Raw genomic sequence first — 25,955 nt, 5'->3', positions numbered from 1 at the left:
GGTACTGAAAAATATGTTTGGTATGTCAAACCATTTTAACCATGAGCTTGAGGCCTCACTTACAGAAGTCGTGTGCTTTTTCTATTCTCGAATACTGAGGCAATCAAAAGTAAGTAGGTCAGAGTTTAATGTGGCTAAGAAATAAAACATGATGTGATAAATCCATGCATGGTCTGCGGCTGACCATGGACTAATGATACAAAGCACATCATTTAAACTCTTTTATTTCATTTCAGATTAAGATTCTCAGTGCAGAATGGGGTCATGCTTGCTGTAGAACCATTCTCGCTTACTGTATATTTTACTACCCTGATACAAACCTGTATCACAATGGTTCTCTCTGTGTATTTGTATATTTGTATGAGTTTATACAAAGCCAAATGGTCGCTGCATTTCTTTAGGCTTTCATTCAGCGTTCGTTTTTAATGCTACCTAGATTTTATATTTTGACATTGCTGTCTTGTATTAGCTTCTGCACAAAAAGAACAAGGAATTTTCATTTCGCCATTACAAATGGAAGCACATGACTCTATACTGTCCAAGCCAGTGTAATGCACAGAGACAGAAGAGATTTTCCAAGACCCTATAAATGAAGATTTCACATTCTGTGCATGTTTTTTTTTACTTGGGTCAGAGCCTCATGGCCTCGCTGCGTCAGACATGGAATTTTAATTAGACTGTGCTCTGCCTGCGTTTTGGTTTGAGGGTCAGTTGTGATGGTCAGCATAGATTTTTTTACCAGTGATAGAGAAAGACACAGTTTAACTCTGATGATTAGAATTTAGTACAATTATTTTATTAAAGGGACAGTTCATCCAAAAATAAAAATTCTGTCATCATTTACTCACCCTCGGGTTGTTCCAAATCTGTATCAATTCATTTGTTTGGAGGAACAAAGAGAAAGATATTTGGAAGAATGCTTGTAACCAAACAGTTCTTGGCCACCATTGACTTAAAACTTTGCTTTTGTACAACCTGTAACATATGTTCTTTTGTGTTCAACAAAACAAAGAAATGAATAAAGCAAAATTTCCTACTATGTTAGTCAATGGTCAAATAGTAAAACAGGTTTGAAATCTCATGAAACATCGAGACGAGGTTTCAGAAAGGCAGCAGCGCTAGTTTTGTCAAAACTTGAATGTTATTACATGGAGTGCACTTTTGGATTGTGAAACGTTTTTCTGTGTAATTTCACGAATGATGGGCAGCTCTGCCTTTTGGATGTTTTCCAGCAGAAACATTTAAAAACTTTACTGCTTTCCACTATCTCTTCTCTGAGGGTTCACGTAATCTCTGAATTCACCGCCTGTGTACACGGTTCATTAAATAGGCACATGAAAGCCGTTGCAATCAGCTTACCATTTAATTTGTTTTTACTGGGGTATTAAGTAACTTGTTTTAAATTTCATGAATAGCATTTAAATAGGCAAATTAATCCTTGTCAGTTTTTGCGAGTGACTTCCAATATCACGGGTTGCCCCCGTCACAACATTGTATGAAGCTGCTGAGATTATTGTGCTACTTCTAAACAGATTTACAGTGCTGGGTTGATGGCATGTTTTTAAGCCACCAACGCGACTGTTGTTTGCTTATCAGACCTGAGCCTGTGGCACGCAGATTGTGTTCTGTATCAAGGCCATTGTGGCTAACCATGAATGTGACTACTTCTGCCTGAATGAGATTATTCGCTATTTTTTCCTCCTTTGGCAAATCTTCTTTTTTTGCTTAAACACATTGTCAAGTCACATTACATTTCCTACTCATTGTATTTGCAGGTTCTTTAATGAAATGTATTTAAAATCTACATTCAATTTTATTATCATTTACAATAAGTGATTATTCACATAGTGTCATGAACAAATCATGATTTGAGTGACTTGAGTTGTGAGATGTTAAAAAATAAGATGACAGAGTCTGAGGGGACGTGAAAAGTTGCAGAATTCAAGGGTGAGCTACCTGTTCTATTTCCTTTCTGTCTTGTCTAAAAAAAGCTCTCTCTTTTCTGCTTTCTGTCCTGGATCTGTCTCCATTAGCGCAAGCCCCAAGATCCACATAGGCAGCTAGGACTCCCTTCCGTCAAGGTGACCTAAAATATCTACAATGCTTAAGCTAAAATTTTGTGCATATTTACTTGGTGTTTAACGGCAAGATTGGCTCCTTTATCACTGTCAGTGTGTCTAATAAACTATTAGTATATTTATTTTGGTTTGTGTTAAGAGGTTGTATAACAAGGAGGAATCATATTTTCTTAATTTTTTTGTGATGAAAGAAACTTCTTTTAAATGAATACTTTAACCTTCGCAACTCAAAACAATTTCTCCATTTGTTTAAACAACTGCAAGCTTCAAAGAGTGCTTGTTCTGAAGTTCTTGGATATCTGACGTCAAGAGCCCAAAGCATTAACATATGCCCACACACACATTTACATGTCAACAACACCTAGTCATTGGTCAGTGATTTTTCAGTTAATCACAATTACATAATCACTTGTGTTATTGTTCATACTTCTGGACAAAACTTAGGCACAAAACTCATTCCGTACCTTTGATGATACGTCATATTGTGTGGCTTATTGCTGAGATGTGTGCAATTACAGTTATATGTTATAAGAGGTGTATGTTTGGTACATTCTTTTTTGTTTTGCAAAAATGCAGTGTATTTATTTTATTAATGCATAAACTATATGGGACGAACCCATGTTGCTACTGTCTCAACGAATTTCCCTTTTTGAGCATTAGACAACTTATCTGTCAAAATTTCAAAACTTAACATGAGGAGAAACTTCTTAGAAAAAGCATATAAATATCAACTCGGTTACGTATGTAACCTATGTTCCCTGATGCAGGGAACGAGACGTTGTGTCGACAGAATCGGGTTTGATTTGAGAACCTATCATCTCAAACTTACTTGAAAAGGCCAATGAAAAATGGCGAATGAAATTTGCTGCATTCATTCACCTTTTGTGCTGAGGAGCCTGAGAATCGTGCACGACGTCACAAACTCTAGCGGAGCGTGTCAGACGTGAGTGCTAGCTTGAAATTTGTAACCTTCCAGTGGAGAGGCAGGGGGTCCCAGAGCTTGAGAAAGGTGGGAAGCCCCTGCCACCGGCCGTCACGGGCGGAGGCCTATTTTCTGTAACGACGAGAAGCCACCCGGCACCATAAGGGCCACTAGGAAGCGCTATTTCCTCACTGAGAAAACGTACTACGGAGACAATTCCTACCGAATGGAGGAGTTTAAGTGGAGAGTCATGGGAGAATGTGCGGACTGAAAGGGAGTGCCTCGAGAGGTGGAGGTCCATCTAGGAGAGGTCATGGACCACCAGCATGGGAGCCAAATAATGAGGATACATCAGACGGAACCGCCCTGTTGGGGGGTTACTATGTGTGGAGCACTAGGTCCGGCTAGAGCTATCCGCTAGATTCTCAGGTAACACCCGGCATAAGGGGTAGGGCTGCTCCGCCCAGCCTGCCTCCAGGAAGTGCGTAGCGATGGATGGAATGCCTATTCTTTACCAAATTCGGGAAAGAAGGGAGGCTGAATAGCGCACTAACCCACCCAAGGAGGGGGGAGGCGCTTTCGCAGACGTAAACACCACCGGCTGCCGGTCTCACCTGGTGGTACCATGCAAGACTCCATGTGGAGGCTGTAAAGCCTCAAGAAGGTATTGGGCGTAGCCCAACCTGCAGCTCTACATATGTCTGTCAGAGAGGCATGGATGGTGCCCTTAATGCTAGCAGGCACGGGCAATTTTGGGACTGGTACACCGCGGTCATGCCGTCCACGATCCAGTGCGCCAAGCTCTGTTTGGAGACAGTCTGCCCCTTTTGCATACTGGACAGAATGCGGACGGGGTTGGGTCTTCCTCGCCGGTGGGGAGCCGCCTGCAGGTTCACCACCTCGTCCCGATAGGGAGTGGTGGGAACTTTAGGCACGTAGCTGGGCCAAGGTCTCAAGATAACGTGAGACATGAGACATGACGTGCTGGAGAAATTTGCTCTTTTAGACACTTCTGGTTTACTGCCGAGATGCCCAGGGGAAGTCACTGACAGGAAGGGACAATCCGCTGCACCACGTCGTAGAAATCCAGCAGTAATTGTAGCAGAAGTCGTCAGCATGAGATTATGTGTCATGAGACCATGAGCTTGTGTAAGCTTAATTGACCTTGATTTTCAACATAAAAATGCTTTGTATTCTTTTAAGTCACAAAAGTTCAGATGTCTTGTAATAACCTCCAATAAAACTCCACTGTTGAAATTTTTATTATATAAGTATTTCAATGAGTACCCTATAAAGAGTTAAAAATTAAGTTTGCTAAAACTCACTTTCTCAAACTGTATAGACAACTTTGCAAGATGCAAACACTGATCTAGACACACTTCGGGTTTTATTTTTTCATTTTTAAATTCATTTTTTTTATTTCACATATAATTAAGTCTTAAATATATTTGATTAATATTTAGATTTGATTATATATGTTCTGTTGGTTGTATTTTGTTCAAACGTTTGTTCTTCTGGACCAGTATTGTTAACATTCTTCAAAGAACATTTAACATCACAGAACCTTTCTGTTGCATTAAAGCTTCTCGATAGTTCAAATTAAAACCAAAAGGTTCTGTAGGAAATAAGAAATGGTTCTCGTGTGGGATCTCTTCATAGAAACCTTTATCTAACATTTATTGGACGGTGCTTACACAAACATGGTTTAAAAAGTTACACAGTATACGTACATTTAATCCAAATTCAGTATGTTTCTTTTAACATCCTTGATTTTACTTTGTAGGAAAAAAGCAGTATTCCCTGGCAGCGAATCATTAATTGATCCAAAAATGTAGCTCTATGTGCTGTTCTGGGAAGGATAGCTTTAACAATCCCTGGGGCATATTTGTTTTTCTGCATGTCTTCTGCCTCTGATTATTGGAGAAAGCTACAGTGTCTGCCAAATAGCCGTGTCTCATGCTGAGGCAGCAGTGAGTCTTCTCTTGAGCAGTCATGGTCCTTGAGAAGAAGAAATGGGACAGAGTGGCAAACGGAGGCAAAGCTCGTTGCCTGGTCATCACAGCGGTGCTGTCAAAACTGTTATCTCCTTTTTTAGCAGTTGTTCAACAATTATGAAGTAAACTGAAGTGACTGTCTCTAACTGTGAACATGGAGGTGACAAACATATCTATTTGCATTGAGTATAAACATTGTGTTCTGGTTATACCACGCACTCAATTATGATCAAATCTGTGACTTTTTTGACGTTTTTACAGATACTGACATTTATGTTTCATAAATGTATCTGTATTTTAAAGCCTGATTCCAGCTATTTAAAAAGAGTTATGCAGAATTTTACCTGCCTGTCATGAAATAGGGTTTATTGACACGGACAGAGGACCCAGGTGCAGACAGCGGATAAGGGGTTAACAAGACTAATAATATAAAAAGAAAAACCACCAGGGGGTAACATAACCAAACAGGGGAAAATAATAACATGACAAGACAGGACTAAGACTAAGATTACACCTAGACTAGACTAGACTAGACTAGAACTCACCCAAAAACCACAATGAACCAGCACAAGACAGAAGACACAAGGCATTAAATAAGGGACCAAATCAAGAGGGGAACAGGTGTAGGGCATGAATCAATAACTAGGAGACGAGAGGGCGGGAACAGAGACCGGAGAGAGCGCATGGCAAGCCAAATCAACAATAATTGACTCTTTCCAAATAAGACATGAGGTTCCGTCATGATCCTGCCACTAGACCAAGAGAAACCTGACATGATGTGGCAGAATCATGACACTGCCAGGAAGTTGCATTGAAAACTGCTCTTTGTCATCATCAAATGAATGTGCATTATATAAGAAAGAATACGCCATTGGTAACATCCTGTACCATCCAAAGTTCCACATGTGCCAAACTCCCTGCTGCCATTTTGGCCTCATTGACATCTCAATTGTGTTGCAGGCCTATATGTTCTCTTCAGTAGCCTTTTATTCAGTGTTTGTCATGTAGGTTTAACATTACCTTAATGGATTAACGGATTCATTTATTAACACAGATTAATTTGATATATCAGAATTCAATAGACACTGAAATTTTGGTCCGGACAAGCTTGACATGTAGTTCACTTATTCTGTCACTCATAATGTCATTTCAGCCTAGGTAAGTCTTTACGTAAATTGTCAGCACTTGGAAATTGTGAGTTTAATATGAATTGGCTTGTCTAATTGACTACACAATTAAGGCTGCAGTTTGTGTATTTTGTATTCTTTTAATATTAATTTATGCTAAAATACAACCTAAGTGCATATTCTGTCAAAACACACATGGAGTTCGTTTTCTTTTTATGTGTGTTTTGTCATAGCCGTTCATTTCTTCTGCGTCTATGCAGGGTTTTCTGTCATCTTTCATGAGGCATAAAGATGAATTTGGTTTAACAAACATAAGGAAATAATTTTTTTAACAATTTCACATAGCTGCCAAAAGATATACAACAGATCTATCTAGTGTTAATTGGAAAAGCAACGATTTATGAGAAATTGTCATGTCCTGATGTACAAATGTGCTCATGAAGCCATTTGTTTCCGCTTGAGCTTAACTGACCTGAGGTTAAACTCCCAAGAGATCAATAAGCCACACATCCAAAATATCTAAACCTGTGTCTACTGTAGTTTAACCAATGTAGCAGTGCCAAAGATCAAAAGCTTAATAAAGACAATAATTATGAGTACATGAATAAATAGTGTAATATACATAATATATTCAGTTAAAATATAGCACTATAGTGTAGCTGTTTTGACCTGCCTATTTAACCCTGCTTTTATTTTATATTTAGATATTGAATATATAGAATATTACCTTGATCATATGCTGTCAACATTTATTCGGGTCATAAAAGTGATATTAAATCTAATAACTGTAAACTTTCACCATACGGACTGTAAGGACGATGTAAGAATCTGTATAAAAATACATTTTTGTCTCGAGATGGTTTCCATGGCAACAATTTTAGCTAATAACAAACAACGTGTCAGCCACATATGGCCCTGAGGAAGTAGTCGTAAGATACACATGCTTTTTTAATGACCACATTCAGTGCATTGTATCCTGCTTTTATTTCCTTTGAGAACACCTTTAGTTCTTGCTTCGGTCAAATTAACAACCTTTATAAAACAGCCGAGCGTTAAAGCTTTCGGGTATTATAAATTTAACCTCATTCACGGTCTGTGGAGCGACACTGATAGCATTTCATCTTGTGGCCACTCAGCTACCCGTAGATCTCATATAATGCAGTCTAGCTTCACCAAAGTTGGTGTCTCAATGGGAGTGGCAGTGAATTAGCGGAGATGTCTCTACGTAAGCTGACTGCAGAAACTAAGCCATTTTGCTAAAGAGGAGCTGAACTTGTGAACGTGTTCTCTCGCCTTTGGAGAAGCAGCTCTTGCGTCAGGCAGTTTCCATAGCACCCTCGAAAGAACTGGCTTATTAGCTTAGGTACTCTGGCTTTCCTATTGGAGGCTAATGTTTGCGTTATGCTGGATATAAAGATTGACAGTTTATTTGTTTCATATTTATTATCTTTTGAAAAGATTCAGACCTGAATTGGTGAACATGTGTCACGTGTGCAACCCAGGGCCTAGTCCCTAACAAATACCTGTCATTATAGCTATGTTTAGTGACAAAGATGATTTTGTTGGTTGTCAGCTTTGTTTTGCAAGCATTGGGCTCCAAAAGTGGCACATCCTGTAGTTTTCTCTTACACCGCGTCTACACCAGACGTGACAAGCGCGATACGATGCACAACTTGTTCTAATGGCATTGTCACATTCCGCCATGCCGCATCCAGTGTAGACAACATGTAAAATTATAATGGGTTCTAAAGCATTCTATTGTCATTTGTCGCATCGCGTCCGGTGTAGAAACGTTGTAAGAGTTTGTCAAACAGATCCTGCACTCCGTGTTTCCCCTCAACCAGAATGAAGAGTGCAATCATTACCCAACTTGTAAACTGACAAACAGATGAAACAGTGGATGATTGCAGTAATTCATTAATCTAATGTAGCAGTCAGCCAAACATTTCCTCTTGAGGAATAATGATCCTTATAATGAGATAACGGTGGTTCAAATGCTGTCACCGAATGAAGTTATGAACAGTCAAATAAATATGACAAACATTCATGATGTCACTTATTTTCATGTATGAAGACTTTTGAAATAGATACAAAGTAGCACAAACAAATCTATGTTTACATTTTGCATTAGTAAAGTATTCAACCAGTGAAAGTTGACAGATTATACAAATTTGTGAATTCCTGTGAACAGTGGTTTATGGTGAATCAGGAGTGGGCATGCTACAATAATGCAGTTAAAAAGTCAAAAAGTCACTTCTCTTCATACCTCTTCAGCTCTAGTTCCATTTTTGGCATTATTTTTTGCAGAATTAGGTACACCTGAATTTAAGATTGTGCCCTAGCATTAAAGTAAAAAATTTACTTTAAAAATCTAATTTAAATTTACATTAAAGTAAAAAATTAGAAAATGTGAACAATTTGACAATTATTTGACAATTGTTCTATGTTATGTCACTCTAAAATGTTATATCGGTCAACCATACAGTGATTTTCTGAAGATTGTGTGCTTTCATGTGATATATGACTTATCTATGTTTTGTGAGTTTGTGTTATATAAATATGAAATGTAATATTATTCGTATGATTTTCACAGGGTGAAGGGTTGGTTGTGGGAATACAAATTCAGAGTTTTTATTTAACATTAATGCAAAATTGATGCCTGAGGAAAGCTTATGTGTAATTTTGTTTTGTGCTCCACAATTTATAGATTTGATATTGCATTTTGGACTTACCCATGGGTCCTTGGGGGAGTTTAATAGGTTAACACTAATATGCATATTTTGAGTCTGCATTTTAATTTATAACTCTCTCTTGATGGTTAGTTCTTGCTCCCTCGCATAATATGGTTTCAGGAAAAACAATGGAGCTTTAGTGTCTCCAAACATTAGACATTGAATAAGAACCTGCATATACGAGCCAAACAAATGCAAGAATCTCTTCGATCTCATCTCGGTTTTTATTGTCTTGTGGGTGAACACAACTTTATCTTATCAGTACCGATCATCTCTGTGTTTCCACCTCCTAAAGGAGATCTGCTTATCTAGAGCCATTGTTGTCACTATCCCAATGGAAACACTTCTTGTCCTTTTAAATGGCATGTGGCGGTTTATTCAGAAGGAAAATATAAGGTTTGAACCTTTATGGAGTGTGTGAGGCATAGATGAAGCAATCATGTATATTGTATGTCTTTGGAGTGCTTTTGTGAAATAAGCATGTCCCTTTTAGATGCTTTGTCGGTTTAAATCTGTAGATTCATGGGCTTGTTAAGTCTTGCCCATGCCTAAAATCGTTCCCTTTAAACCTCAATTTCATCGTCTTGCATCATTCATGTCAATTCATTTTATTATATTACGATACAGCACATCAATAAGAACTGAATTTTTGAACACATTCGTACACTGCATGAGAAATATCAAGAGACTTAACATGCAGTAGGCTAATATTTGGTTGCCAGGAATGACAGCCTAAAATTTTTGCTCTGTGACACTGAACCCTCCCTGAAATTTTAATCTCCCAGAATCCTCTGAGTACCGGTTCATCGAGTGGAAGATGTTTTAATTATCAGAAATACATTTGCATTCGCAAGAGACAAAATGACTCTGTGTCTGAAATGAAAGACACGCTGTTTTAATACAATTCCCTAATGCCCTCTCAAACATTGTTTTAGCGGCACATTTGTATCCCTGGAGAACATTACGATTCTCACGTGTCTCTTCCTTCACTTTGGCTCCTTGTCATGACAGAAGCGTCAGAGACGTATCACATCACGCTTGATTGATAAAAGCAATTTTGCGTAATGCCGTTTCCTTTTTCTCTGATATTTGTGATTGGCTCCCAGAAGGATTTCTCTCATGGGTGTTAAATGAGCTTTCGTCATGAACCAAATCAGATAAACTGCTTTGATTTACGACACATGTTAATGCTTGCTAACACCATTGAAGTAAAGAGCGTTAACTCTTTAGGTCATACCGCCGTTGTCTTAGAGCTCAGATAATGTCATCATGAAGGTTATGAGGCTCATTTTATGGTTAAGATGATGGGAAGGTGGTGAATTTTATGTAGTGAAGTTTTTATGAGGGCTTTGGTATGGCCTGCCGTCTTCTCCGCTCCTTGTGGCATTAAAACACCCCGTCTATCTGGACAAGCAATATACTAGGTTTATGTAGATACAGGACATAAGTGTGATTTTCTTTTATGAAGTACCTGTCAAATCATTATGAAATCTTGGCAGCCAAATGCACAGTTTGCAAAATGCCCTCTTCACTGAAAGTTAAAAATGCAGGTATAAATGAAAAATATGAGAGGCATACTTGTTTATTAGTGCCAATTATATAACGGTCCATTGCAAACAATTATTTTTATAACTAGTGTTGCTAATATACATCTAATGAAACATTTTTAAACCATGTATTCCATACTGTATAACATATTGCATAATTTCTAAATATTAATTTTTTCTTTGTTTTTCTCTTCTGTCTGTTCTATGTTTTCTGTAAAGCTTCTTTGCAACAGTTGTGTGTAAAGTGCGATAGAAATACGCTGAAAATGAATAGAAAAAGTTGAAGTACGAGATGATTCAGCACATTTGGTTTTAAGAAACAAATTAAGAATTTTTCCAGTGTGCAGTGATTGTATTATAATTATCATAAGGGAATGATGTATAATTAAGTCTGATATCAATATGTAAGGCATGATCAGTTAGCCGGAAATAAACCCTTGCAGCACTCTAAAATGTTTTAAAATGTTTCTTTTGCAACCACGATCAGTCGACGGCACTTTCCCCCTCACTTATTACAAGCATACTTACCAAATGAATAAATAAATGTATGTTAAATATTGATTGAAGCTTAAATCAATGTGTGTGAGTCGAAAGAGACCGCTACTATTAGAGGCATGAAACTAATACAAGTTATGTGATGGGCTGCCAGTCACATATACTGTGTAGCATTCATATTACAAAAATTATGAATCAGAATGGTGTGATTGACCAATCATAATAGAGGATTTCAGCGAGCCGTGTAATAAGACAAAGATAATGATAGCCTGTAGTAAGGTTCATGAATAAAAAAAGCTCAACCCTATCTCAATTATAACAAAAAGCGCCAGACAATTGCTCAACTATAGAGATACAGTAGTACTATGCAATTTATAGCGCTATACTTAGCAGTTAGCACATAGCCCTTCAATACCATAGAACGTTCATTTTTTTGCTTTGTCACCCTCACAAGGTACTATATATGAGATGAGACACCATTTAAAGGAATAGTTCACCTTCCAAATGAAAATTCTGTCTGTGTGATTTTTTTTTCTTTTGCAAAACACAAGAAAACGAAAATGACAATTCTGTCTTTTCAAACAACTTTTGTCAATGGGGACCAACGTTTTGGCTGTTAGCAAAAAAAATTTAAACATATTTTGTGTTCTGCAGAAGAAAGAAAGTCAAACAGGTTTGAAATGACAAATTCATTTAGAAGTTCACTCCAGGAACTGCATCTGTGTTGATCTTCAACAGTTCAGCATTCTCTTATGCTTTCTCTTGCAGTGCAGTGTCTGGAGATGACTACTAAGAGGAAGATCATCGGCCGCCTGGTGCCCTGTCGATGCTTCCGGGGAGAGGAGGAGGTCATCTCAGTGCTGGATTACTCACACTGTAGCCTGCAGCAGGTCCCAAAGGAGATCTTCAGTTTCGAGCGCACACTAGAAGAGCTCTACCTGGACGCCAACCAGATTGAGGAGCTGCCTAAGGTAAATTGTCAAGTGTCAACTTAAACATGCATAATGTCTACACAAAAGCGGCTCAGTCACCTCAGCAATGTAGCCTGGATGTATATTTATTAAAAAACACCCAAATTAAAGCAAACCAAGCTTAAAGTGTTTTGTAATTGAACTGAAGTATATTAATATTAAGTTGGTTTTCATTTCTTTTTTTCGGTTAGACCGTCTTTTATTAGCAGGACTATATCAGGACCATGGACAGCTCCCACCGAGCATTCTTGGGACTATAATTACAAATATGTGTGGATTTAAGATTTAAGATGTAGGCAGATGGCAACATTTGATCAAACCAATGAAGTAAAATGAATTAAAATTCACTTTTGTACTCGATAGAGAAAATGAACTCATATGATTTTCCTACTAATAAGCTTTCTATCTAGTATATCAAAACACATCCACTATACTATCTAATCAGGATGTGTAACCGGGGCATAAAAATGTACAACAAAACAAGACTGACCTATAGTATTTCTCATCTGTTTAAAGCAACTCTTCAACTGTCAAGCACTCAAGAAGCTGAGCATGCCTGACAATGACCTTACCAACCTGCCAACCACCATCGCCAGCCTTGTGAATCTGAAGGAGTTAGATATTAGTAAAAATGGTAAATGTTATAGATCATTAACCTAAATACTAATCTATACTCAAATATACATACACAAAGTATGCACAGTGGTAAAAAATCCAACTGGATTGCATTATTTCAGGTATTCAAGAGTTTCCGGACAACATCAAGTGCTGTAAATGTCTATCAGTTGTGGAGGCCAGTGTAAATCCTATTGCCAAGTAAGTAAATCTGCCCCATCTGTCCACTTATTTATTTGTTAATAGTTGTATTGATTTTCTTTATACATTTGATAATAAATACACATATTTCATTTGTAGTTTACACATACAATACTTATGTATAAGTGTAGATTAACTGTTTATGAATGAATAGTGCATGAAGGGGATCCGATAAGAAGTGTAAATGTATTCATGTGGTCTCTTCATTAATATAAGACCATAACAATGTCATGCATAATCATTTTAAAAAGATGCAGAATCGCGTATTCAAACATTACAAATATATTTAATGTCAATGGCCTTATTTCTAACTTTTGCCTGTTTCAACCAACACAATTTCCTTCTTCATTTCCATCATAGGAAATTGTCTATTTTTCATTCATGGATTTGCTGTCATGTTGTTGCTTTTTCTCTTTATACTCTGTGTCACAAATAGAAACATTTTGTTTCTATTCGGGAAGCAATCATTTGCGACCCGGTTTCTCGAGATAAAAGTATTAAGGGCAAGCACATGCTTATATGCCAAATTCAATTGGCAAATATTTTCATAAGCCTTGTCTTGTTTGCTTGAAAAAATGCATCATATAAACATAACCGAATTTAAAAGCTGATTTGTTCTTTTATACATATAGTGCCATATAAATTAATCAAGCTCTTTCAAAGGGGGAGATAAAGATGCATTTCTATTTGTAATTGCCTTTCCCCCCCTTTTTTCCCCTCGGTTTTGCAGAATCTTAAAAAACTTATTTTTTTAAACATTTTGCCAAAGTTTATGATAAAGGATAACATCTAGTTGCCGTTGTAGGGTCTCTGCAGAAGTCCCGCCCTCATATTATGATTCACTTTGCCCTAGAGTGACTTTGCAATGGAGGTCAGCAAGTGTGAGAACCTGTGCGATTAAACCTCACTCCCTGATAAAAAGAGGTCTTTAGCCTCCTTGTTAGAGCACCCATCTCCCATGCTGGACCGACGCTGGTTCCAGGCCCGCTCGGAGTGGAGAGAGTAGGACCAATTATACCCTTATTCACAGAGATGCCAACAGAATAGAAGTGTAGAGGGATTACAGATAGCTGTCACCAATCTGAAGTACTTAACGCTTATCAAATCTTAAGGGCATTGACCTTTAAGAGGGTCTGATCACCTCTCTGTTCCCTCAGACTCCCAGATGGCTTCACCCAGCTCCTCAACTTGACACAGCTCTTCTTAAACGACGCCTTTCTTGAATACCTGCCTGCCAATTTTGGGAGGTAAGAGCTCCATCTAAGGCCTCCCTGTTCCTGCTGGCGATTGTGAAACGGTTCTTTACCCATCTGGGTTCATATTTCCTTTTTTTGTTTATGTCATAGCCTATTTTTAGACGTTAATTTGTATCCATGGCAAATAGTTACCAAGGCACAGTTACCTGAAGCTTTTGTGAATAAATGAGGTTCTTGTACCTCATATTTGCTGTAATGATGAATGGTTTCATTTGCGTAGGGAACAGGGGATTCAATTTTGTAATGCGACATTGCAGATTGTTGTTTTGTTTAGTTTTAAGTGGTTACTGTGAGATTATAGCTTTAAGAAATGAACTACAACCTGTCTTTCAGATTGTCCAAATTACGAATCCTGGAGCTTCGTGAGAATCATCTGAAAACTATGCCAAAGTGAGTCACTTCCTTGAATAATTGTATCATCAATATATTGCTATCATGAATTTGAATAATGTTTTTTATCTAATAAATAAAGATAATATGGAATATATACTGTACATGCGGAAGCAAGTTCAATACAAACTGTTGTATTGCTTGTCTCTTTAAAATAACTGTGTAGTTACTGTGAAGTTTTTTATATCCTTTTTCTAGATAGAATAATGATAACATTTTAATTGAGCTCTATCACCTGTACTGCCATATAGTGCAAAATGTTGGCACTTTCACATCTACAAAAGCGGCTGAGCACATAAGCAAATGTTGATGTTTGAATCTACTGCTGCTTCAAGTTATTTCATTATGCATTTGTTTTGAAACAAAACTCTTATAGAAAAACTCTTCTCTGTAAAAAAGGCATGTAGGTGTTATTTTGTTCGTCCCACGATATTCGATTTAGAAATAAGCCAGTGCAGCAGAGTCAGTGTAGCAGCGTATACAATGTAATTTGTCACGGCGTAGAAAGCCTCTGGACCCCTATAGAGAGCGACACATATTGCACATGGCGGTGTTTGCTCGTTGACTTGTTCAGATGTCTTGGTTCAAGACTATTTTTATCTGCCAGCAATAATACCACCTATCCTAGCTTTAAAACAAGACAGCATAATGTAGTGTTTTCAGAACGGGGATAAAGGTGTTTGCGCCATATAGACCATATTGAATATTTGTTATGATTACAAATATTATGTTGAGACAAAATAACAATACAGCAATTTGCTAAGATACTGTAAATGTTTATTAAATACCAGTATGAACACATCCAAAATACCTTAGCAGGTTTTAAAAGCTAGAGGATTTAGCAGACTGCTGTGATCGGACATATTTCGAATCGATCTTTAAAATGACACAACAATTTTGGCACGTCTGGAAGTGTGCATCACTTGTCCATCATTTAATAATGAATAGAAAATGCACCATCCTTTAAAACAATATTTGCAATGAAAAGAATAAGAGTTACAAAATATTTCATCACATTTAGCATCTGTTTAAACTGTATTGTAGATGTTTTGTGTATAAGATGCAGGTTTTTGACCTGAAATGCCCCACACACATATGGTGAAAGCATATTTAGTCAATTCCTCCAAAAATATCATCTCAGCTTTTTCATTTATGTCATCACTTTCCCTAAAGGCAACATTTTCCTGTCAATGAATGTTGATACCCTTGATTCAGATAACTCCATGCACAAACTGCATTTGTCTGTGATATTTTAAGATTAGAATTTTCTATTCTTGTCTTGTTGCAGGTCAATTCACAGGCTGTCACAACTGGAACGGTTAGACCTAGGAAGCAATGAATTTTCTGAACTGGTAAGAAAGACCAGCTTTCGTCACTGAGGCAGCTGTTGACTCGCTCATTCTTTACCCAGCGTGGTATGGGGCTTTAGCAGGAAATGGGAAGAGCTTGCCTCTGTAGCGAGAGTCTCTTGTCAGATCTCCTGTGCTGCACTGCGTTGGTTGCATCATACAGTGATCCATTATTCATGAGTTGGTTCAAACATGCAGCACTTGGCATGACAGAACGTTCACTCCCGAGCTGCATTTAATTGGCTCACCCAAGCTGGAGTAAACAACGGCAGGGAATATATCACATATATCCCTGTTAGCCTGCACTCACACCCAGCCTATAGCAGTTTCTTTCACTGCTTGATTCCAGCAAGTTGAAAACAGAGAAAGATATTTGGAAGAATGCTTGTAACAGTTCTTGGCCATCATTGACTGCCAAAGTAGGAAAAATTACAATGGTAATCAAAATAGCCCCAGAACGGTTTCCTTTCAAAATATCTTCTGTGTTAAACAGAACAAAGAGATTTGTGATGAACATAGAAATTGAATAAAAACTGATTTGGAAAGGGCTTGAACCCAGCTTTCATGTGGTATCAAAAACTGTAATATGTACATGATTAGGAACAACATGAGGGTAGAGTCAAAATTAAAGAGGAATTTGAACAGTAATATTGTTGATATCTTTTTTATTCCAATAGATATAGCAATAATATTGTTATCGTGATTTTGGCCACTATAACAATGTAGTGAAATATGACTTTGTGACTTTAACCTTCCTCTGAATCTCAAAATCAGGCAAATAGTTTGAGGCTGAATATAAACTTTAGCAGTGTCACACCCATTTGGAATATCCAGGGCACTTTGTCCTTGGGTGTTGAAAAAATACATTGCATCGATGCTTTCAAAGGGAACAGATGGTTTGGCATGGCAGGAAGCATGCTTTACTGCTCAAAGAACACCCATCAACACTTTCTGGTTCCGCTGTCTGGACTTTCAATCTGTGTGTCCCACTTCAGGATGGCTTTTAAAATAATGTTTGACCTTTCCTGTTGACTGCTCATCTGTGTTCCAGTAGTTCAACCATGGTTGTCCTGGAATGGTCATAGGGGGATATTTCCCCCCAAAATAACAAAACAACAATCAGTTATGAACCCCAATGTCATTCCAAACTTGTATATGACTCTTTCGGCTGTAGAGCACAAAAAATATCTGGTTTTGTGTCTACAGATTGGAAATCAATGCGGTCAGTGTTTTTGTGGTTACCAACATATTTGTTCTTTTGTGTTCTGCTGAAGAAAAAAGTCATACCGGTTTGGGACATCATGAGGGTGATCCATTTTGTCCCAGGTCCCATGAAATTTACCTTTTAATTTTAGCTCAGCATCCTTAAAGGCAATTGTCTTTGCAGCACTTTATTTTATTATCATACATCAGCCTCTTAGATCAAGAGAATGAGGATAAATGTTTAGTAGAAAGAACAATAACAAGCCTCAATCCTCAACCGCAGTGTTACTAAATGGCATTTTGACAGGATTTAAATGCATTGCATCATGCCGGGTAATCATATCTTCGCAGTTGCACAGCCTGAAAACAACCATTATTCTTTTTTGTTACAGCTCTGTTGTTGTCACATTAGTAGATTTTTTCTATCTTGAGGTACAGACATTCTCGCACAATGGAGCACTGAAGGCATGGGGCATTTGTCAGGGTATGTGAACCTGCAATGTAGTGTTGGCAGATGCTGGCTGGTGTGGTGCCCCGGGCAGCAAATAGTTTCTTTATTGAAGTGCTTGCTGTGTGGATCATGAAGGCACAGATGCGGCGGCTCAAAGGGAGAGATGCAGGGAACAACTATTAATAATTGGCAGACACGTCTGCCATGAATAGAAGATTTGGTCCTTATTAAACAGCTAATGTACATCATTTTACTGGAATGTTGAGGATTTGTCAACTGAGGATTTATTAGTATAGTCATTGGTTTTATTGCCTTGTTATGGCAATTCAGGGATGCATGGCAACATGGTTTAATATCTGTATTCAAGTCACTTCTCTTGAACTAAATCATTTAATCACATTATGAGTAACCCGCATGACTTACTTTCTCCAGCCTGATCTCACAGAAATGTATGACTATTTTACCAGGTGTCTAATGCATATACATTTGTATGATGTGAATCGTACAATTAGTAGAAAAAGGCAATGCGTTTTGATATTTTATTCTGTATAATAAAAGTGAATGAGGCTGTACAGTACGTGACTAACATCTTTTGTGTTCCATGTTGGAAACAACATGAGAGTGAGCAAGTGATGATGTTTCATCATAGTAAAGTTTCATTCTTGGGTGAATCATAGTTCGGAAATGTGCTTTTATTACATTTATTATGGAGCCTAAATATTATGAAAACCCTAAAATGCAAAAACAAAGCTTTTGAAGAATTCCTTTGAGCAAGACAGGTTTTTATTTATTAATAAAAACGTATTTTGTAGTATTATTATTTTGTATCATTTTCTTCACTTAAAGCTGCTTTGCAACAATTCGATTGTGGAAAGCGCTACTGTATATACATAAAATTGACTTGACAAGTTGTTCCACGAGACCTTGTCAGCTTACAGTCATTAAAAAAGGTTCAATGAATTTACTGCATAATTCATTATTAAAGGCAAATGTTTATAAAAAACATTCATATATTGATTTTCTGTTGTGATTTTAAAAGAATATATCACGCCCTTGTTGGTTCTGACAAAATGTTTTATTGTTACAGCCAGAAGTGCTGGAGCAGATCCATAGTTTAAAAGAGCTGTGGCTAGACAACAATTCATTACAAACCATACCAGGGGTAAGTACACGATACAGCCACTCTCCATATCTATTTGCTAAACTGCACTGTAAATACATTTTAGTTGTTTGTTGATTATATAGTGCATAAATGTTAGTTAACTCAATGAATTTGATCCAAACTCGTTGAGTTAACTCATATTTTTAAGTTGCACTAACTCAAATTAAGGCAGCTAGGTAACTTATTTCTTAAAGTTAAATCAACAAAAAACAGCTTTTTATAGTATTTTTATAATATCTGCTCTCTGTTGTTGTCTGTTCAAGTCAATTGGGAAATTGAGACAGCTGCGATATCTGGACTTGGCCAAGAACAGGATTGAGAGTCTAGATGCAGATATCTCTGGATGTGAGTCTTTAGAGGACCTTCTGCTCTCCTCCAACATGCTTCAACAGTTGCCTGATTCAATAGGTGAACTTTGTCTTTTTGCTTTTCCTGGAGTAATATTCAACCCTTTTTTTAAGGATAACTGAAGTATGGTTTTCCATACAATCTCAACGCTCTTTTACAGGAAAGTTGAAAAAAGTGACAACATTAAAAGTTGATGACAACCAGCTCACCTCACTGCCTAACACCATTGGAAGGTTAGTAGCTCACTTACAGCTCATCCAGTTATAAAAGACAAAATGATTAAGGCAGAACATAATTTACTCACTTCTTACATACAGTAGTTCAAAATCTCCGAACGTCCCTCTTTTTTTAATGAATTTTTATCGAAATGTATTTTTGTTTACAGACAGATAATTGAGAACATCAGTGCAATGTTGAATGATCACATTTCTATGACATTCTGTGACATTGACATCTAACTGCAGCTCATAGTCTCAGTATTGGATTTCTCTCTGGACCGCCTTCCAGGGTACAACAATAAAGATTCTGAAGCTGTACGACTGTCACTCTGGCAGTTTTTCACACCTCAGCAAGAACAAATGCTGACTGTCAACTTCACTGTGACGCTCAGCAATGTAAAAAAATCCTTTTTTACTTTCTTTTTGAACTCTTTTTTTGTTAGGATTTCGGTCTTGACTAACTTTCTTGCTTTTAGTGTAAGGGATTAGATGTTTGAGTCTGAAATGAAATTTCAGTTAGGCTTAGTTAAAATGTAAAATGTTTTTTGTTGATGTCCCAAGTTCGATTAAATCCAATAAAGGCATCAAACAATCTAACTTAAAATTCCTTTCTCATCCAGGCATATCCTTCGACGTAAATATTTTGATCTCTTTTAATGTTTAACTTTAAAGACATTTTTATGGAAAACCTGACGGGGAATTCGTACTACGTGCACCACCCCCCATGCTATCTTTTATTTTAGAGGTCACGTTCTCTGCGATCTGCCTTTTTCATTTATCATAGCAGTCACCACTACCTCATTCCTGTGATACTATTCTCCATGCATCTCTCTTCTTGGTTTGTCATTGCTCGGTTCTGTGTGTTGTGTTAACCAAACATGCATCTTAAATGGGCACCTCAGTGCACGTGGCAAAATCGGGTAAGTAGACCAGCAAGTGTTTGTATTCCCCACACGTCTGCCACAGCATGTTTATTTAGGCAAGGGCATACCTTTGCATCCATATCTGGCTTAAAGAGACACGATGAAAGCTATGCATATGGAGAGCCAGCTGGAGTGGTCTGCTTGAACAAATGTTGCACTAATGACCCTACTTAGCTTACAAATATACATTGACCCATTCAAATTAAAGAAAAAAATGATTAAAGCACGATAGCAAAAGGTGCAAAGACATTACAGAGAAAATTACTTTTGTGGTTATGAATAAGGTGCGAGCTCCAAATGTAAAAACTCAATTGGCTCAATAAACACTGTGGCATAGATCATTGTAAGTGTTATAAACTAACAACGGGTTTGCTTGAAGAACCCGTATCTCATAGGCTAAGAGAACCACCGAAAATTATATAGCGGTGTAGTGTATTAAGTTCATCATTAACCCCTTGAACGTGTTCTTTGTTAATTCATACCTGTGTTAAGTGGAGATAACGGTTCAACGTAAATTCCCATTATCCATAACCAAAACTCATTTATTCGGTGTGATAAAGGATAAAAGGCACTGATACTGCCTTAAATATTTTATATGGACATTGTAAACATTTAAAGTAGATACTTGAATGTCTCATCTTAAAGGAACAGTGCACCCAAAAAAACAAATTCTATCAAAATGTACTCATCCTCATGTTTTACAAAACAAGTTTGCCTTTCTTTCCTCTGAGGTGATCAAATGTGAACATTGTATATTCTATATAATGGATGTTATTGGGGATTAGGGACTTCAAGCTCAAGAATGACATAAGAAAGCACAATAAAAGTAGTTTATAGTCATTCGTATTCGCTATGCTCAACACATTGCTACTAAAAGCCATTGGGTTGAAACACAAAAAGTCTTATTAACCTCTCTTTTGGTATTTTTTTTTCATTTTTGAGCTTCGTTGTCATTTGGAAAAGAGGATGAGAGGATGAAAGTCATTCAGGTTTTGAACAACATGGGTAAACGTTGACAGAAAATAAATTTTTGGGTAACCTTTCCCTTAAATTATTTGGTCAAAATTTCGATAAGGAAATTATCTACAATTTACCACTTTAAGTCTTTTTTGTTTTAAAGACTTCATACTTTTCATTAAGTTTATTCAGGGACAAAAAAGTCTTTAACTGCTGGCCTTAGAAAAGGTGTCACTTGATGTATACATTATATCATCTCATCATTTTTCTTCAAGAGTATTTAAGTGACCTTGCATAACTGAACACGCCTCACCTGCTTTCTTTTTCATCTGCCAGTTTATCACTTTTAGAGGAGTTTGACTGTAGCTGTAATGAATTAGAATCCCTGCCTCCCACCATTGGCTACCTGCACAATCTTCGGACATTTGCAGCCGATGAAAACTTCTTGACTGAGCTGCCCAGGGAGGTAAGTAATAATGTTCTGCGCCTTCTTGAGACAGACAATAAACATTAAAACTACGTGTTCTATATATATAAACACAAAGTCAGCCAAAACAGTTTAGCTGGAGTTTAAAACCAACTCCGTGGCACTGGCAACAGAGGGGCCATGGGTTTGATTCCAAAGAAACAAACAATATGAATAAATGACATATTTTCATCCATCACCTCTCTGCTGAGTTTAAATCTTGGTTACTATGGTGAAAGCTACACTCCTTTCCTTATGATTGGCCATTATCCCTTTGAACAAGAGCATACAGCACGGCCAGACTCTGTAAAGCCCAATGCCTGTTAATGTCTTGCTGACCTTGACGTACCTATCTGGCTGTATTGACAGATTACAAGAGTCATTTTACCTGAGATAATGCTGATATCCAGCAAAAATAGCTGACAAAATTGCAACTTACAAGAGCTATCATGTCCTGTCCTGTGCTGCAGATTGGAAACTGCAGGAATGTCACGGTCATGTCCTTGCGCTCCAATAAGCTGGAGTTTCTGCCTGATGAAATTGGACAGATGACAAAACTACGCGTTCTCAATCTGAGTGACAATAGGTAACACCTGATGTTCTTTAAGGTTTTTGATACACCCTCTGCACGCATTTAACAACAGACATGTATCGCACACCAATATACAATCTTTTAATGAATATGAATATGAATAATACATGAGACGCATGAAAAAGGCTTCATAGAGCCTCTTCAAACCTCTCAGGTTTGATGAAACACTCCTCATTGCTTTATGTAAGCTGTAAGAATAGCGTCTATTATTTTGAAAAATGCCACAGTAATGGGGCATGGCATTGGAAAAGTGCCCGGCATGCCCACGGGCTAATTAAGAAAGCGCTTTATGAGCTATGCGCAGAGTTTTGATGCTCGGACTGTGATTTTCTACAAGCGGAGTAATTAAAGTTAACTAAGACTCAACACGGCTCGCCATTAGAGTACCTGAGTTAATGGGCTATCTTAAGTGGACAGAATCACCTTAGGTCTTCACAACATTTTTACTACACCAAATGAGCTACTCTCAGCTGTCTCATTTGACTTTTTAAATTCATGTTTTGCCTTCTTATGAAATTAAATTCTTTCTCTTGCTTTAGGTTAAAGAATCTTCCCTTCACGTTCACTAAACTGAAGGATCTTGCTGCACTCTGGTTATCTGACAATCAGGTTGTTAAATAAAACATGTTTTTACCCATTGACTTGCAAAAAGAAAGTATTTGAGCACATTAATATAAACATTTGAAATCAACAAAACATAACTAGACCTTTGACTAGAGTCTAGACCAACAGGTTTAAAGGGATACTCCACCCTAAAACGAAACTTCTGTCATGAATTACTCACCCTCCAGTTCTTCCAAACATGTTTGAGTTGAACTCAAAGAGAGATATTTTGGAATAATGTTAGCAACCATCAGTTCTGAAGCACCGTTGAATGCCTAAACATTTTTTAGTAATTGTTTGGTTCTGTTGAACACAAAAGAAGATATTTCGAAGAATGTAGGAAAACACACAGTTCTGGGGCACTTTTGACTACCATTTAAATTTTTTCCTACTATGGCAGTCAATGGTGCTTCAGAACTGTTGGTTACTAACTGTAACAAGTTCAATAAAAGGAAGGAAGGAGGCAGGAACCGACGAACATAAAACAACTTTTAATAAATAAAAACGTAAAAAGACAGCCATGGTGACACACACAAGCCGAACATAAACTCCAGGCCTGGTCCTCTCTCACTGATGGTCCGGTCGCTCGTCCTCTTATGCTCCCAATCTCCTCCGTGATACGAGACCGGTGCGTGAGTGATAACGGGCAGTCTCATATCCCGGCTCTCGTCCCGCCTACCTCACTACAGTAACATTATTACTAACGGCTTTCCTGTAGCTCAGTGGTAAGAGCATTGTGTTAACAACACAAGGTTGTGGGTTTGAGCCCAGGGGATTGCACATACCTATGTATAAATGTATAATGCAATGTAAGTCCCTTTGGATAAAAGCGTCTGCCAAATGCACAAATGTAAACGTGTTGAACCGAACAAAGAAATGTATACACGTTTGATACATTTAGGGTGAGTAATTCAGTGAGTATCCCTGAAGTATATTTAGGGTGGAGTATCCCTTAAAAGACATTTTCAAAGCACAGAATAAAGTTCTATAGCGCTTTTTACAATCATGCATTGCTGCAAAGCAGCTTTTAAGCAAATACATTTTAGAAAAAACATGTGAGTCTGGTATAAAATGAAAAAACTAAACTGGAGGATTATTGTATAAATCAAGTACATAGCACATAGAATTCATCACAGTGACCATATTTCAACACTCTTTACCACCAAATGTATGTTTTTTTATTTGTTTTTTTATTTATTTATTTATTTATGTTAAACTGTTTTTGAAATGTGTGATTTGTGTCTTTATTTCAATGTAATTTGTTTGATATTTGTTATCTAATGTAATGACATTCATACCTTCTTAGTGTGACATAAGTGTCCAAATACTTTGGAGACACAACCACTATATTTGAAAATGTTTTAGTTAGTTTAATGTATTATCATGTCTTATTTTTATGTATGTATTATTATTATTTTCTTTTAATTATAAACTATGTAAAGTCGCTTTGCAATAATGAAAATTGTGATAAGTGCTACATAAAATTGCTTTGAATTAAAAATCCAGCTATAAATGTAACACTACAAAATGCGGTATTTGTTTCTGACATTCCGTTTCTGTGGTTCAGTCCAAGGCCCTTATCCCCCTCCAAACAGAGGCCCACCCTGAGACCAAACAGAGAGTCCTCACCAACTACATGTTTCCTCAGCAGCCCCGGCACGACGAGGGTGAGAATATATCAACCGTTTCCCATTTCTACTCAGATTGTTATTTTACTGGATTAATATTTGGGATGGACGTGTGCTTTCATGGCTGCAGATTACCAGTCTGACAGTGACAGCTTTAATCCAACCCTCTGGGAGGAGCAGAGACAGCAGAGGATGACTGTGGCATTTGAGTTTGAGGATAAAAAGGAGGAAGAGGACAACTCAGGAAAAGTGAAGGTACACACAGTGCATGTTTTATTCACTTATACTCAACCTCTTATATACTTCAACTTGGTGCTCTTTATGGTCCCAGAGGTTTATTTTATTTCTTTGTTATACCAAGGTAGATTTTCAGTCTTACATATGAACATCTCAGTTAGAATATCATAATTACTTTAACAGTGTGTCTCTGGTCCTCAAATCTGATTGGACGAAATAAGTTCTAAGAGTGCCGAAGTAGGACCATAACAGCACGGAAACTCTGTTGTTTTTGATCACTTTATCAGTATCCTCTCAAAGGTTACTTTGGTAAAGTTATTGATTTTCTCATTGGACATGTCACAGCAGATGAAAGTATTCACACTCACTCAATCGCGCTTTCTCTCACACACGCCTTTCTTGTTACTTCAGTTACTTCACAGAAACAGTCTTAACAGTCGTCATTGCTAGTCCTCAGTCCACAGCCCCAAAATTCATGCAAATACACTCATATCCCCACTTGAACTTAATTGGCCCTTAGGGTTTTTGTTGATGTTAAAGGTTCTATATGCGCAGGAGTTTACAAACCACGAGGGGCTCAAGATGTATCCAGGGGGGTACCGGTTTCTGCAAAAGAATTGACGTTCCAGCATTGCATTGTTTGTTTTTGGTTCAATTACAATGTTAGGTTTAAGATCTTAATTCTTTATTTTGGGGGCCCAAAAAGCAACGCAAGGGGCCTTACAACCAAAAATTTTCAAAACCACTACTCTATGGAATCTTTAAGGAAACATTATTTTTGTATAGTGCTAAAACATTTGTTAACATGCTCTAAAATTTAAGATCACTTTGGATTAAATATAATTGGATAATTTGAAATATATTGACATATTTTCTTAATACGTTCAAATGTACTGTACATTCTGTAAACAGATTTTACAGATCAGTATTTCGTACAGTATGTTACCGTATATCACTTTGATTTAAATCAACTTTTAAGTAAAGAAATGTAAATAAAGATGTAGATGTAACACACATCTGTTTTCACATCACATCATCACTGTTCCTCCAAAACCTTGGATGTCCAAAACGCTGTACTTGTGATGAAAAACTGGGTTCTCAATCACTTTTTAATACTTTTTGTTAGTTCGATATTTGCAAAACCCAGCGACAAACATATAGGGTGACTAATAATAATGATTTATGGCAAGAGATAAAAATCCCAAAAGGTCTCAGGACAGCAGCAACAAACCTATTCATTTGAAGTAATAAAAATAATTTTTAAAACTATGAGCATTCTCATTGTTGAAGAAAAAAATCAGGTCATTTCAGAGCAACATCGTGTCTCTTCTGTGCTTTATCAACACGCAGCGATATGCTGACATATTGTGTCCAGTCAGGAAATCAGATTTCCCTCGACAAAATCAAATCACAAGTAGTAACAGGAGATGTAGTTGAGATCCATGTCAATACTATAAGGTCTTCATGGGTCTCAGCTGACCACTTGTGAT

The 25,955-nt window shown here is 37.3% G+C and overlaps 1 protein-coding gene across 1 annotated transcript in view; it reads left to right on the top strand.

Moving 5' to 3' along the window:
* Window positions 1-25,955, top strand: part of lrrc7 (leucine rich repeat containing 7) — a gene marked incomplete at its 5' end in the record, with an annotated part of 48,297 nt that overhangs the window by 6,593 nt on the left and 15,749 nt on the right. The window contains 14 exons of the mRNA XM_079459938.1: window positions 11,664-11,866; window positions 12,383-12,500; window positions 12,604-12,682; window positions 13,840-13,929; window positions 14,272-14,328; window positions 15,617-15,680; window positions 18,419-18,493; window positions 18,757-18,901; window positions 19,002-19,101; window positions 21,276-21,405; window positions 21,876-21,991; window positions 22,537-22,606; window positions 24,168-24,267; window positions 24,359-24,483. Coding sequence (XP_079316064.1) covers window positions 11,664-11,866; window positions 12,383-12,500; window positions 12,604-12,682; window positions 13,840-13,929; window positions 14,272-14,328; window positions 15,617-15,680; window positions 18,419-18,493; window positions 18,757-18,901; window positions 19,002-19,101; window positions 21,276-21,405; window positions 21,876-21,991; window positions 22,537-22,606; window positions 24,168-24,267; window positions 24,359-24,483 — 1,472 coding nt within the window. The remainder of the gene's footprint in view (window positions 1-11,663; window positions 11,867-12,382; window positions 12,501-12,603; window positions 12,683-13,839; window positions 13,930-14,271; window positions 14,329-15,616; window positions 15,681-18,418; window positions 18,494-18,756; window positions 18,902-19,001; window positions 19,102-21,275; window positions 21,406-21,875; window positions 21,992-22,536; window positions 22,607-24,167; window positions 24,268-24,358; window positions 24,484-25,955) is intronic.

This window comes from Barbatula barbatula, assembly GCF_947034865.1.
Source record: "Barbatula barbatula genome assembly, chromosome: 7".
Lineage (NCBI taxonomy): Eukaryota > Metazoa > Chordata > Actinopteri > Cypriniformes > Nemacheilidae > Barbatula > Barbatula barbatula.
Note: the sequence above shows the minus strand (reverse complement) of the source record. Positions and strands in the feature narration are given on the sequence as shown.